General features: G+C 42.0%; 1 protein-coding gene across 1 annotated transcript; it reads left to right on the plus strand.

Moving 5' to 3' along the window:
• Positions 1–9,829: 9,829 nt before the first annotated feature.
• Positions 9,830–11,178, plus strand: LOC147620400 (protein TIFY 3-like). The gene is made up of 4 exons (XM_086825402.1): positions 9,830–9,999; positions 10,114–10,339; positions 10,447–10,504; positions 10,678–11,178. The coding sequence occupies exons 1-4, from the start codon at positions 9,919–9,921 to the stop codon at positions 10,793–10,795; spliced, it is 483 nt and encodes a 160-aa protein (XP_086681528.1). The 5' UTR covers positions 9,830–9,918; the 3' UTR covers positions 10,796–11,178.
• Positions 11,179–15,737: the final 4,559 nt, after the last annotated feature.

Raw genomic sequence — 15,737 nt, forward strand, 5'->3', positions numbered from 1 at the left:
TGGTCAAATCTTGTGTTTCTTGGCTTAATCCTCTACTAGACTCATTGCTATTGATGCCTTTGAAAGCATTTGAGCTCATTTGAAGTGGAAGGCACCAGATCTGGACTCCCCGCATACTCTGTTTTTTTGCACACAAAATAGAGCATTAATTTGCTAATCAGTGATTAATCAGTGCTAATCACTGTATTTTGGTGCAATTGAGGGTTCACATTAACCATTAGGTATCTGATACAGATCCCTATAACTTCAGATTTCAAATCGGAGTTGGTTTGATACTCCAACCATCCCGTACAAATTGGTTACCCTTGATTTAATGTAATTGTGCTGATAAAATTGTGAAAATCATCATTTTGCATTTAACCCTTAGTTAATGCCTGTAAATCTCACTCAAATTCAAGATTATTCACAGCCAGAGCTGCATTTGGAATGTGCATGAGAATGAATGCTATACGCATTATGTATTGGGCACATTGCATCAGTGTAAAAATGGGAACAGACATTGCCCTTGTCCAGAATAAGGCAAGAGGTAAGACCTCCCGCATAATTTTGGGTTTGCATTGCATAATGATACAAGATAAATATGAAAAGCCCAAAGGAACTGTCAGCAAAACATTGAAACATGTTGCTCACATGGAGCAAAATGACCTGACAGACAAGCTCATGGCCCCAGCCATGGAAGAAGAAGAATATCTCTTCCCAAGAAGAGGATCCACACCGAGAAGAAGATCTGAAGGAAGACATGAACACGAGAAGAGAAGCTGCCACAAGAAGAGAAGCTGCCCCGAGAAGACTGAAAGAAGAGACGGACGCGTGGAGAGAAGCTGCCACGACAAGAAGACTGAAGACAAGAGAAGATGTGAGGCTCCAAAGAGTGAGGAGCCATGTGAAAATCTCTGAGAGAGAGAGAGAGAGAGAGACCCCAGTGATGTAGGCCACGTGGTAGATGTATGTGTGAGCACTTTAGTCAAGGTCGCGGGCACTTATAGTAGCCTTGGACACATAGAGAGAGAGTGTGTCAAGGACTATGGAGTTTAGGGACTTGAGGCACTGGTCGCGGACTGTCAAGTAAGAGAGAAACGTGATACAGGGTCCAGGTGTGCTGAGATAACTTGAGGGGAGGAGTAGACACAAGTTGCAGACTATCAAGTAAGGGGAGGCAAACTTGGTATAGGGTCTAGGTGTACTAGGAGTATTCACTTGAGGGGAGGTGTTGAAATATACAAGTGAATAGGGTGTGTGTGGGAACAAGCTCTTGGATAGAGGCTGTAAAAGAGAAGATGTAATTGTGAAAGAACCTGTGAAAAGGTTAGAAGAATCTACTGGGAGAGAATAATGGGTAGCATGAGGGAATTTAGGAGTGTGGAGATATTCTGGGAGATATTCAGGAAAAAGAGAAGAGGTGGAGAGAATCAGGCAAAAGGTGGAGATATTCTGGGAGTGAATCATGGAGAAATCAATGGGATTTGATGCTTGATGTAAACACTATAAATTGAGGCATAGCCCTAATGAGAATCTGCTGGTTTTTGAGTATCCATGCCTACATTAATCTATTTGCTAATTATTCACTAATTATGTCTTAATCATTTGCTAATCACTTTGTTAATGATGTTGATTCTAGTGTATGATCCACCATAGCTCATCATTATGCTCAAATTTCAACAGGTGAGTGGTTTGACAGGATGATGCCTACACATTAGGGCTATGTTGCTACTGTGGATGATACTTAACATCCTATTACACATGTTAGTAGTGTGCCATTGCAGAGTAAAAACCATGTCAAATGTGTTGTATGTGCCAACAATTACAAAGAGTCTTGCATCGGTTGGTCAAATGGTGGATCAAGGAATGCAAGTCAGGTTCAATCAACATGGTTGTTTTGTTGAGGACTTCAAAAATGGTTGCAAGTTAATTGCAAAGGGGGAGAAAGAAGGTAGATTGTTCAAATTGAGTGCAGGCATTCCAGAGTTGAAGTCTAGCATGTTTTCAATAAGTCAAGGGGTTGTGCCAGACATTGATGTTTGGCATAAGAGAATTAGGCATGTGAATATTCAAAAGCTGAAATCTATGCAAGCAAAAGATATAGTTGGTGGTTTGCCAGGTTCAAATATGATGGTAGTAATCATATATGTGAAGCATGTAGATTTGGGAAGCAGGCAAGGTTGCCATTTCCAAAAGATGGTCAAATCAGCAGTAGAAGACCATTGGAAATCATTCACAGTGACATATGGGGTCCAACACAGACTCCAACTTATCAATGGTTATATTTACAGGTATTATGTCACATTTATTGATAATTACAGCAGAATGACTTGGATTTACTTCTTGAAAGAGAAGAGTGAAGCACTTGGGAAGTTCACTGACTTCAAAGCATTGGTGGAAAAACAGTATGGTAAATGGATCAAGTGTTTTGAGGACAGATGGTGGTGGTGGTGAGTACACATCACATGCATTTGATGCCTTCTTGAGAGAGCATGGGATAAGAAGACAAATTACATGTAGGTACACATCTCAGTAGAATGGTGTTACTGTGATGAGAGGAAAAACATGATCATTAGCGAAATTGCAAGAGCTATGCTTAATGAGAAGTCTATGCCAAATTATTTTTGGGCAGAAGCATGTGCTACTACAGTGGACTTGTTGAATAGGACTCCTACCGTAGCTATACATGAGAGTAAACCTATTATGAGGATGATAGGATTTAGGTCGGATATTGGTCACTTAAAAGTCTTTGGATGTGCTGCATATGTTCATCTACTAGATGAGAGAAGAAGGAAATTGGATCCAAAGGCTGAAAAATGTTTTTTCATTGGGTATGCGCAAGAGGGAAAAGCATACAAATGATATAATCCAGTGACAAAATAGGTTGTCATTAGCAGAGATGTGATCTTTGATGAGATGGGAACTTGGTACAAAGAAAGTGAGCATGTCATAGTTGATGACATAGATGCAAATGAGGATGTGAATCTTCCTATGGAGGAATCTACGAGTATGAGTGGACCACTTGAGTCATCCAATGATAATGTGACCACTTGAGTCATCCAGTGATAATGTGAGTCCATGGTTAGGAAGATTGAGACATGATGTGAGCACTAAGAGTAGTGCTGTGGACAAAGGAAAGAAGAAAGTGGAAGGTATTGGCATTGGTACTATAGGTTATGATTCATCAAGCTCAGAAAGCCGTGATGAAGAATTGGGGATTCCAAAAATAAGAACTCTAGGTGTTAGAAATGACAAGTATGTGCCACCACATGCTAGAGCACATGAAGCTCGTAGTAGTGAGACAACCCATGAATCACAGAGAGTGAGATACCCACTATAGAGGTTGACATACAGGGGTTATGCTATGCATTATGCATATATGACATCAGTGGTAAAGCATGTAAAGCCTTCATGTTTTGAAGAGTTTATTGGAAAGGAAACATGGGATAGAGCCATGGATAAGGAGATGGATGCCTTGGTGCATAATGACACGTGGGATTTTGTAGATTTGCTAGATGGCAAGAATGTGATTGGTTGTAAATGGGTTTACAAAGTGAAGTGTAAATCAAATGGTTCAATAGAGAGGCATAAAGCAAGGTTGGTTGCAAAAGGATATGCACAGACACATGGTTTGGATTATGATGAGACATTTAGACCAGTGGCTAAGATGGCTACAGTTAGGTATGTGATATCTATGGCTGCTTCTCATGGATGGAATCTGTTTCAAATGGATGTGAAGAATGCCTTCCTTAATGGTAAGCTACAAGAGGAAGTATTTATGGAATAGCCAGAGGGGTATGTACACCCTAAGTATCCCACACGTGTATGCAGATTGAAGAAAGAATTGTATGGTTTAAAGCAGGCACCAAGAGCTTGAAGTGACAAAATAACCAATTATCTTATGAGCATTGGTTTTCATGTGGGAAACTCAGATTCTTCACTTTATTTTAAGAAGACACAAAATGGATTGGTTGTGATAGTCATTTATGTGGCTGACTTGATTGTGATAGGTGATCATGGGAAAGACATTGAGGATGTGAAGACATCTTTAAGCACACAGTTTGATATGAAGGATTTGGGTGAGCTCAAACTCTTCCTTGGTATTGAGGTGATTAGGACATCTCATGGTATATGGCTGGTGCAAAGGCAGTATGCCTTAGACATGTTAGCAAAGTATGGAATGACGGGTTGTAAGCCTATGATGATACCTTTGGAGAAGAATATGAAGCTTATGGCTGATTTGGGTGATGAACTGGAAGATGTCACCATGTACAGGAAAATGGGTCTTATCTACTGGACTATTACGAGGTCGGACTTATGTTATGCTGTGGGACTAGTGAGTCAGTTTATGGAGAGTCCTAGGAAGCCTCATTTGGATGTTGTCTCAGGAGGATTATGAGATATGTGAAGACCACTACCCATTATGGTCTATTTTATGAGTCAGGGGAAAGAGTTGATTGTGTATGATTACATAGATGTAGATTGGGCAGGAAGTTCATATGACAGGAGATCTACTAGTGGGTATGCATTTAGCATTGGGAGTGCTGTAGTGAGTTGGAGTAGCAAGAAGAAACCCACAGTTGCCTTGTCTAGTACAGAGGCAGAGTATAGAGGTGCGGCTATGGTCGTATGTGAGGGGATGTGGCTGGAAAAGCTACTTGGAGATTTGGGTCAGCATTGTGATGATGGAGTTGTCATACATTGTGACAACATGAGCAGTATACAGCTAGCTAGTAACCCTATCTATCATGTGAGGACCGAACACATAGAGGTCCATTATCATTTCATCAGGGAGAAAGTGTTGGATGGACAGATTGATTTGTCTTATGTGAAGACAAATGAGAAAGTGGTTGACATATTCACTAAGTCACTTGGGAAGAACAAGTTTGAGTACTTTGGAGACAGGTTTGGAGTACAAGAGATGGATATGATGAGGGGGAGTGTTGATAGCCCAAGATCATCATGGGTTAGAGAACGCAGTTTCTCCAGAGATTTTGGTGGACTTGATAGAGCCACCAAAGATACCACACGAACCTGAAAAGATTCTAGAGTATCGTGACAAACAAACCCGACATAAAGTGTACCAGGAGGTACTTGTTAAATGGACAGATAAGGATGAGGAGGTGGCAACCTGGGAACGCCGTAGTGCAATTTCCAAAAGGTTTCCCCAGTTTGTTTTCGAGGACGAAAACTCTTCTTAAGGGGGGGTAATGTCACGTAGGCTGTAATGCCTGACCGACGGCAGACCGGATGGCCATGTCCGGGGTTCAGTGGGAGAGGATGCCCATGCGGAGTCATGGGCGGCCAGGCTAGTGTGGATGATAGGCCACACACTATAAAGCCTGGGGGATGAGGGGCAATCCTCATTCTTCCTCTATGGCTGGGTGGTGAGCCAGAGGTCGTCCCCTCTCGTGGTAACGCCCATAGTGGCGTTACGGATATCTAACATCTGAAGTCGTTAATCTTAAAAAAATTGTGTGGTGTTAAGCATTCCAAGAATAATCCCCCATTCACATTCTTTAAAGCATTTATATACACGTGCATCTGTTTTTGATCTCTTGAAGCCATGTGAGCCCATTGTGATATGTGAAGGAGATGCAAAAGATATTGATGTAGCCATGTTGTGAGCTACAAAGACGACCATGGGCACATGGTTTATTTTGTATGTGTATGAGGGTGCCATGCCTATGCCACGAAGAGCCTTAAAATAGATGTATTATCTCACCCAAATTTATGAGGGTCCCCTGCCCGAGCCCATGGATGCTCGAAATGGTTTGTAAATGTGGTGTGTGTTGAGTTGTGCATGCAAAGGCAATTCACATGCAAGGTGCATTCACATGGGTTGGTTCCCACCTGAATGTTGGTTCCCACCTGAATATTTATGTTCAAATTGGACTCAATGGTTTCGTTGTGAGTATGTGGGCTCAAAATGGACTTCATGTCTAGGGTGGTAGACACATGCACACACATTCTTTGGTTAAACACTCCAAGTTCTCATTGATGGGGAGTGTTGAGAGGTATGTTACATGAGGGCAATGCTAAATTATATGGGTGATGGGTGAGTGAGATACACCTTGCTTAAGAGGGGCTGTTGAAATATATGGGCTCAAAATGGACTTCATGTCTAGGGTGGTAGACACATGCACACACATTCTTTGGTTAAACACTCCAAGTTCTCATTGATGGGGAGTGTTGAGAGGTATGTTACATGAGGGCAATGCTAAATTATATGGGTGATGGGTGAGTGAGATACACCTTGCTTAAGAGGGGCTGTTGAGAGGTATGTTACATGAGGGCAATGCTAAATTATATGGGTGATGGGTGAGTGAGATACACCTTGCTTAAGAGGGGCTGTTGAAATATGTAAGCGGGGGTTAGAGGGGGTTTATGTTTGTGCGGGAAAACACCTTATGGGTGATGGGTGAGTGAGATACACCTCGCCTAAGAGGGGGTGTTGAAATATGTAAGCGGGGGTTAGAGGGGGTTTATGTTTGTGCGGGAAAACACCTTATGGGTGAGATAAGATATTATGTGGGATATGATTTATGAGATTCATACAAGAAGATGTGGGATAGAGATTACCACATGGCATGATGATGTGTAAAGGAGATTGGGTCAATGGGCTATCTATATTAGAATACTTTTGTATGGTTCATAATAACATATGCAATAGAGTTGTGTTGAGTGTGCTACTCTCTCTCATGGAGTTTGTGGGTATGGTTTAATCCATCTTAGTTTAGGCCTAATTTATGTTATTAATCACCATGATCAATCCCATAGTAGGATTCTTAACAATGCTTAATCTATGTTACTATAATCACCATGATCAATCCCATAGTAGGATTCTTAACAATGCAAGTAAGCCTCTATGCATAAGACTTCATACATAAGGCTTCCTGCATAACGCATCATGCAATAAGCCCTTATGTATAAAGGCTTCAGGCTTCATGCATGAAGCCATAATGCTTGTTGCATAAGGCTTCATCTAGTAAGCCCTTATGCATAAGAGGTAAGCACTTTGCCATCTCCACATGGCCTCATGCACTTTGCCATCTCCACATACACTAATGCATATGGGAAGGGTAAACTACATCGAAAGACACATACAACAAGGGAAACCATAAAACCATAGAAAAACGAATGCAACCATAGATGTAATGAGAAAAAGACTCCAACATACCTATAAGACTTTGTGCCAATCATGGGTCTTAATTAGCCCATATAATTGGGGAGATCCTCACTTCTTTATCTTTTAGAAGGCACCTTTCAGTGACTACAAAGTTCTTATTTCCCTTTTTCATTATTACGGGTGTTGGTTGTGCTCCCAGACACAGTCGTTATCCCTTATACTTAAAGATACCTTTCAAAGTTTGAAAACTTCTCCTCAAAACGATCAAGAGTAGTCTCTTTCAATGACATCTCCATGCCAGTTCAATGATGATTTTGTTATGGAAGGCAAGGATGCCCTAATTCAAATAGTTGGACCATGTAGGAGACTTGATTTTGAAGAAAGGCCCGAATTTTTTCGAAGGCTTCAATTTGGTGCACGAGGCTCAATTTTGAAAAAACCCTAAATTTTTATGAATGTTAGAGCTTCAATTTGAGGATTTTCTCTATATTTTAAAAAAGTCCTTTTTTTTTGTAAAACCCTAAATTAGTAAGTTTAATTCTATGGGTTGGTGCTATGGGGAAGTCTTATACATTGGTTGTTATATAGCAAGCATACAATTGGTTTCTTAACCTGAGTGATGGTCCTCTGATGTAGTATCTGTGGATAGCTTTGTAATGTGCATTATGGTGAAACAACAATTATCCTTCTCTCACTGGCGTTAATGCCTATAGGTTTCAACAATGAACAATGTACATGCACTTGGTTGCCCTAAAGAACTACCCTGCTCATTGTGTTTCAATAATGTACATGCACTTGGTTTGGTTGCCTAGAGGACGACCGTGCTGGCTGTGTTTAGGACTACTACAAGATATGCCTTCAAGGGTGTTTACATGGGCTTTATTTTTGCTCTATTGGTTGCCTTGATGATGTGTTATCTTTTGCTATAATGCTTTCTAGGAGAACCCCCCTTTAGCCTTGTCTTTGGGACTAGATGTTATAGCTATGCCTTGGGCCTCCTTTCGATGGTGCATTTTCTACTCTATAGGTTTCCCTATGGTGTGCAGAAACAATGAGAGATGTCTATGGACTACGTGGACAACATACATCTCATGAAGAGGTTCATGGGGGGCACTGCATAGCGTTTTTTTTAAAATGTAGCATAGGCTGAGAAAATGCAGAGCTTCATATGATCCAGAAAAAAAATGCAAAATAGCATGAGAAAAACTCACAGGTTCATATGGAAAAAAGGTAGCATAGCATGATGATGGTGATAACTTTGATGAAAAATGCATAGAGGAGTGTGGCTAAGGCGTCTTTGATACCATGTTAGCATTCATGGTGCAAGAATAAAGCATGTGCAATAGGAGAGATGAAGGATCAAGCCATGACTATGGTGGATGGAGGATAGCCATGAAAAGTGTGTGTGTGTTTGTGAGAGAGAGAGAGAGAGAGAGAGAGAGAGAGCCCAAGAGAAATTTGTTACATTACTCATATAGTACTCTTGTCATTAGAGAACCTCCTAAGTACATGCTTTTATAGGCATCGAGCCTTATCTTTTGACCCAGACTTTAATAAGGGTTGGTCACATCCATAGAAGGTGTTCACACAAACTAACTCCAACGAAAAACCCAATTTAATATTTAGTACTAGAATATTCTTCTCTATCTCTATTATCATCGTGCAATTTGAGTTACAAAGTTTTGACGTGGAGTGAAGAAATCCTACTTCTTAAGAGTTTTTTTTTTTGTATAAATTGGTCGTTGTATCCTCTTACATAAATGTCACTACAAGCTACTAGATTTATTTCGATTGATTCTTATTATCAATCCTGTAACAAATAAAAGTAAAATTCGAGTGAGTAGTAGTGTCCATAAAAATCTTCCCGTTAGATAAATAATTGAACCTTAAGACCACATCATCCTATCCTCCCATCATTTTACTATTTTTTAATGATAAATATAAGTGCAAACGATGATTGTTACAAAAAAGAACATGCTCTAGGAGTTTTCTTCTCCTTGAAAAGTAGATTTATAATGGTGATTATCAATTGGTAAGAAAGTTTTGAACTTTCAATTGTGATGCACTGGCTGAGATCGGCGCTTATTGAAAGAGCATCGAGTCAAGAAATCGCATGATACATGTGCTAGACTTTGGACATACTTTTTCATGAACAACTTGATGCACTATGTGAGATCAGCACTAGAAAAAACATTGAATTGTGAAATTGTACTAGCTTGCATGAGATGTATTTGACTTTGGATAAGCCTCTATAGTTGCAATGTCTTCTATTGTTAGTGAAGGAAACTAACAACACAATAAGAAAATGGTTTCCCATTAACAACACAATAAGGCCCGTTACACATACCCGACCGACCGCCGGTGAATTATGTGGATACCCACCACATGAGCCTGGGCAAGCAGGCTGATGTGTAATGGGCCTAAGAAAATAGTTTCCCCAACAGTGAGCGAATGTTTCACAAAGCACGGAAAATGCACTGCACGCTCCCGTGGCGCCCACCGCCAAAAGGCAATCACACCGGGAAGATCACAAATTTTAGCACATTTTTTTTGTTTTGCGCACATGCTGTTGCAGCTTGCCGTATTGGCCAAAGCGCGTTGGAACATTTCATCTCTCTCTCTCTCCCATCTATCTATCTATCTATCGAAGCTCGAGATAATTGTGCAAGCAAAGCATAGACTTATTTCTTGGAGTTTCACCTATTCGACTCGGAGCAGAGCTGCTGCAGCGGATATTCTGCTGGGCGGACGCGCACGGCGCTACTCGATCTTCAAACTCTCATATATTTTACCGTGATCAAGCTCCAGCCATGATCGGATCAGGCCGCCAGCAGCTTACAATCTTCTACTCAGGAATCGTCAATGTTTACGAGGATGTGCCAGCCGACAAGGTATAATCAGGACATGCAATTGGAAGTAGGTAACCATTTATGTAGCTGTTCTGCGCGTATTGTTTGTGTTGTTGAATATTAAAACGTACAGCGTCGGCGTCTGCAACCCCGCAGGCACATTCTATCATGCATCTTCTCGCAAAGATTGCAGGGACCGGTAGCGGTGATCAAAGTAATACTCGATCCTGCGTCGCAGATCTGGCAAAGCGCCCCATTAATAGTGGCGGCGGTGGAGTGAGCTCGGCCAGAACCATTCCCACATTATCAATGCCAACTTCACCAGCTCCAGCACAACAGAAGCAGCTGCAGCGCCTTGCAGTGATCTGGCGATCTCAAGCTGGTACGTTTGTGAATATTTGCTTGCGTTTATTCTGTTTTCCCCTTTGTACTGCGGTGCCGAGATTCTTATATATATATATATATATATACTTCGTTTTTCTTGCGCAGAAGTTCCATACGCTAGGAAGGCATCGCTTGCAAGGTTCTTGGAGAGGCGAAAACACAGGTTGCGTCCCTTTTCTGTGTTACAGATCATTTTCAAACCAGCTTAGACCACGAGATGTCCCTGAATATATATATATATTAGTGTTACAGATTCTAGAGCACTGGTTTTTAGCACTTCATAATTTGTTCGACTAGTTGTGGGTTTTAAAGATGTGAATTTCGATTCTCTTGCAGAGTTCCGCGCCGAGCCAAACTGGCGTCATCATCAGCAGCTGCAGTAGATGAGGTCTCAGCAGATAGCCGGTCATACAAGAAGATCAAGCTATGGAGTCAGCCGCCCACCAATGCCTGAATTAACACGCTTCATTCGTAATTTACAAAAGTTGTCACACACTAGCCGCCGCGCTCAACGTCTGCCCGTTCGGTAAATGTATATTCACAGCGGACAAGTCCCACAGGACCCTCTAGTGATGCACTAATTTGAAATGCATGCATGTGCATACATTTCAAAGTACCTCAAATGATGACTCCTAGCGTTGATTTTTGCTAGCATGACTTATACCTGTTTTGAAGGATTTTCACATGCAAGGAGGATATGACACATTGGATCAAGTTTGCCCACAAGGATAACTCAAAGCATGATAGATATGCTTTTTCTTTTAATTGCAAAGAAATATGTTGCAAGGCTTGGTATTGAGAACCATGATATTCTTTCCTCATCCTTACTTGGATATAAAATTAAATTCAAAAAAGATGCTTATGATGATCTTGAAACCTTTAATCACATATTGGGTGTTTGTGAAGATCCTTCAACTTATGCAGAAGCTATGTCCTCTCCACAAAAGGAACAATGGAAGGAAGCCATGGAAGCTGAATATGAGTCTTTGATCTCGAAAGGTACATGGGTTCTTACCAATCTACAGTCTGATCGTACTCCTATCAAACGTAAGTGGGTTTACAAGACTAAAACAAAGGCAGATGGATCCTTTGATAAATTCAAAGCTCGTTTAGTTGCAACGGGATACTCACAAATTGCAAGGATTGACTATCATGACACTTTTTCACCCATAGTTCGTAGTACAAGCATTCGAGTACTACTAGCTTTTGCAACTCAGTTTGATTTAGAAATACAACAAATGGATGTTAAGATGGCTTTTCTTAATGGAGACTTAAAGGAGAAAATATATACGGAGAAACCTGAAGGATTTACAATTCCCGAAAAGGAACATCTTGTATGCCAACTCCACCGTGCTTTGTATGGACTAAACCAAGTTCACGATCATGGTACATCAAGATTGATCAATTTCTCACATCTGAGGGGTTTGTTTCTTGCTTCTCTGATCCAAATCTTTATATCAAGCGCAATGTGGATAACCATTTTGTGATATTGGCCCTTTATGTTGATGACACTATACTTGTGTCTAATAATCTATCTTTCATGCAACAAGTAAAAAAGGCTTTATCCCAGCCTTTGATATGGTGGATCTTGGCGACATCCATTCATGCCTTGGTATTCAAGTTCAAAGGTATCGTCACAATGGTATTTTGCTTTTTCGTCAAACAAAGTTTATCCAAGATATTGTTCAAAAGTTTGGATTGGCTATTGCACATTCGGCAAACACTCCTTGTCTCGCATGGGCATGGGCATGGGCATGGGCATGGCACCCTCATACACATACAAAATAAACCATGTGCCCATGGTCAATGTGAATGGGGGCTTATTCTTGGAATTCTTAACACCACACAATTTTTTTAAGATTAACGACTTCAGATTTCTTACTATTGCTATCCACACATAAAGATCAACCTTATTGTCATAAAACTCACTACAAGGGATCGAGCTCATACCCGCGCTCCTAGCCGCTAAAAATGACTTGTGAAAAAAAGTAGCGGGCCCGTGTATCAGCGCGTGTATCATCGCGGCCAGAGACATGCGTGTAAAAGCGCGTGTATAGCACCTCTCAGACGCGCTTATACACGGGTGTGTAGCCGCGTTCTTTTTACAGATGCGTTGATACATGCGGCTATACACGCTTTTTCTTATTTTAGACGCGCTGATACACGGGTGTATAGCCGCGTTCTGTTCAGTTCAGATGTCTCAGACGCGTTTATACCTGCGTCTATACACGCGTTTCTTTAATTTAGATGCGCTTATACACGCGTAATTACCAGTTTTGACGCATTAATACACGCGTATTTTCCAGGGTATCCACGTAGATACACGCGAGTTTTAGCAGTTCTGACGCGTTTATACACGCGAACAGAGAGCAAAAAAAAAAATCCAGAGAGTGCTATTTGGTGCCTGAATACTGTTCCAGCACCCAATAGCACTCTCTGGTTTTTTTTTTGTGCATTAGACCATCCCATTAGACCATCCACGAAGAACATATGCACGAGGGAGATTAAGACAAGAACGACATGAATGCATACATTGTCAATACACGATTCAAGACAGACATGAATGTAATACTATCGATCAATCAATTCAATATTACTATCAAAATTTCATACATGTATACAAGGGAGTCCATATCTCGAAGTAGCCCATGGCTTCAGTTTACAAAAAAATATATACAATCACATCCTCAATATGGAATGTGATACTATAAGTCTGAGTACTACTCAGACCCAGATGATGACTCGGTGCTCCCTCCATGCTCAGATGAGCTCACATCGGTCGGAATGTCCGAGGAGTAGTGCTCACGTCCACCCTCTGCAGTGGCGGCCGGTGGATCATCAGCAGCTTTGCCTGTTCAAGTAATATATAGTATATAAGTATATATATATGTAATTCAATAAACCAAAATCATTCGTTTAGAATTTTCAAGTACTTGTCGACCATATGGTCTCATGGCCATCTCAAACTGCGCGTCCGTAATACGTCCCTCGCTTCTGAAGATGGCCCACGTGTCACGTCTGCTATGCCGGCGAGCATACGCAGTATCGTGGGTTGTGGGCTTCCTCCTCGTAACCCGTCGCTGTTTCATAATCAACACAATTTGTAAGATTAAAACAATCATAGAATCAATGAATTAAGTAAACAATCAAATAAAGTGGCAAGATACTTACGAACTCTGCCTCCCATGACTCGATGCCACCAGATCCGAAATGCGAAGATCCAATGGTCTCCATCTGGATCCGTCGTGCCTCCACATGTTGCCTGCTCTTCACGCCACCCTCTGCTCGTTTCTTTGCCTCCTTCCACTCGCGTTTGTGCGCAGTGGCAGGTTTCTCGGCAGGATAGCCACCCGCAGCTACATTTAGCCGGTCATCGTACGCGAGTTTTTTAAGGTGAGATCTTTTATTACTTAAGATCTCCCTTATTCGCGTCCTTCCCCATACATCCGAGAATGTAGCATGTGGGGGATTGGGGTACCGACTATGTACAGGCTCTATCACCTCCCCAACTAATCGGCTATTTTGATCTTTAAATTTAATAAAACAATTTCTATATGAGTTTGATACTACCCCACGCATGTACTCCATTACCTCCCTCCCCCTCGCATCCATCACTATCCCGCCCCTATCCGTCACATCATAGCAGACCACTCTCTCCATCTCTCTCATCTCCTCCTCTTCCGAACTGTCTCCTCTAACTCTTCTCTCTCTATCTCCTCTCTCACCGCGTGCCCTACTACCTCCCCCACCTCCCCCACCTCCCCCACCAAAGCACCCGCCGCATCCTCCACTCCCACTCTTCCTACTGCTGCGGGTGGAGTCACGACTGGGGGATTGTCTACGTGACGGTGGCTGTGAGCCCTGACGTGACGGTGGCTCTGAGAGGGAGCACGTGATGGTGGCTGTGAGGGTGTACGTGAGTGTGTCTGGGACGAGGTATGTCTCCTCGGTGGACGTGGAAGAGGAGAAGCTGCATGCCGTCTCGTCGAACTCGGAGGAAAAGACGGCACTGGAGTGCCCTGGATACTCGCGGTAGGGGTATAGACACCAGGCAGGGAAGGAGGGGGATGGGCATACATATACTCTGTAAGCTCAACCGGACCAGGTTGGCACCCAAAATGATTCAGCATCTCCATCAGCCAATTGCTGTACGCAAATGGATCGGATGAAGAACCTGGAATATCCATAAAGAACCTGCAACAAACATCTTCATGTACATCATGGGCTGTCTCTTGACTCACACAAATATCATCATTCAAGTCAGTTGTGTTGCCTGCAAATCATGAAATCTGAAACGCCGCAGTCTCGTGCAGAAACGCGTGTATACACCCGTCAAAAAACGCGTGTATATCCGCGTGAACAGACTCTGCAGACAGGTTACACGCGCTTTTACACGCGTTTCTACACGCGACCTGCGAAAAAAAAATTTCGAAAAGACCGACCCCCGACAAAGACAGAGTGTCCTTATAAAAGGACCATTGTCGCCCTGTCAGGATGCAGTAACCCAATCGTGTGCACAGAAGCAAAAGGACAAACCCAAAGAGCAAAGAGCAAATAGCATAAACAAATCTGAGGAAAGAGACAAGGCACAGGACAAAGTGACTCACCTCTAAAAAAGTGAGTCTTCTCTGCTCCTTCTCTGCTCCCTCCTTCTCCCATGTGTGTGCTCCTTTCTCTGCTCCCTCCTTGCTGTTGGAAGAGGCGAAAACAGGCGAAAACGCAAGCAGAGTCGATTTCTTAGTTCAAAATCTATATTTGGGGAAGGCGGGCTATTTTTAGTTTAAACATACCGTCGCATTTATATTCGCGTTTATAAACGCGTGTATATTCGCGTGTATGATATTTTAGTTGCGTTTATATACGCGTTTTGCAGAAATTACCCGCGTTAATACACGCGATTTTTAGGAAGTAACCGCGTTAATACACGCAATTTTTAGGAAATAGCCGCGTCAATACACGCGATTTTTGTGCTTTCATTAAAAACATATAATGATTTTGTGTTTTCTGATTTGTACACAGGATGTCATCAACCTCTTCAAGCAGTTCTGGGGAAGATGAGACAATGCGTCATCGTAATCGCGATGTGTGGTTGGGACAACGGATCAAATGTATGTGTAATCGATGTCAAGGATGCATTGTACGAGCACGTCGAATTACCTTGAATCACATCTCCTTGTATGGAGAATGGAATCAAACAGGTTTAGAGGTGAGTAGATGTAAATTGATGGTATTCAAATGACTCATGGTATCCAAATTAAATTAATAGAGTTGTAACATATAATTTGATAAATTGAAGCAGGATGCAGTACCACACCCTAACATGGTACCCTACGCACGATGAGAGCACGTAAAGCGTCGACGAGATGATGCTGGAGCTTCGGGATCTATTGTCAGAG

The sequence above is a fragment of the Cibotium barometz genome, chromosome 31, assembly GCF_041138505.1.
Source record: "Cibotium barometz isolate CiBa-2024 chromosome 31, ASM4113850v1, whole genome shotgun sequence".
NCBI lineage: Eukaryota > Viridiplantae > Streptophyta > Polypodiopsida > Cyatheales > Cibotiaceae > Cibotium > Cibotium barometz.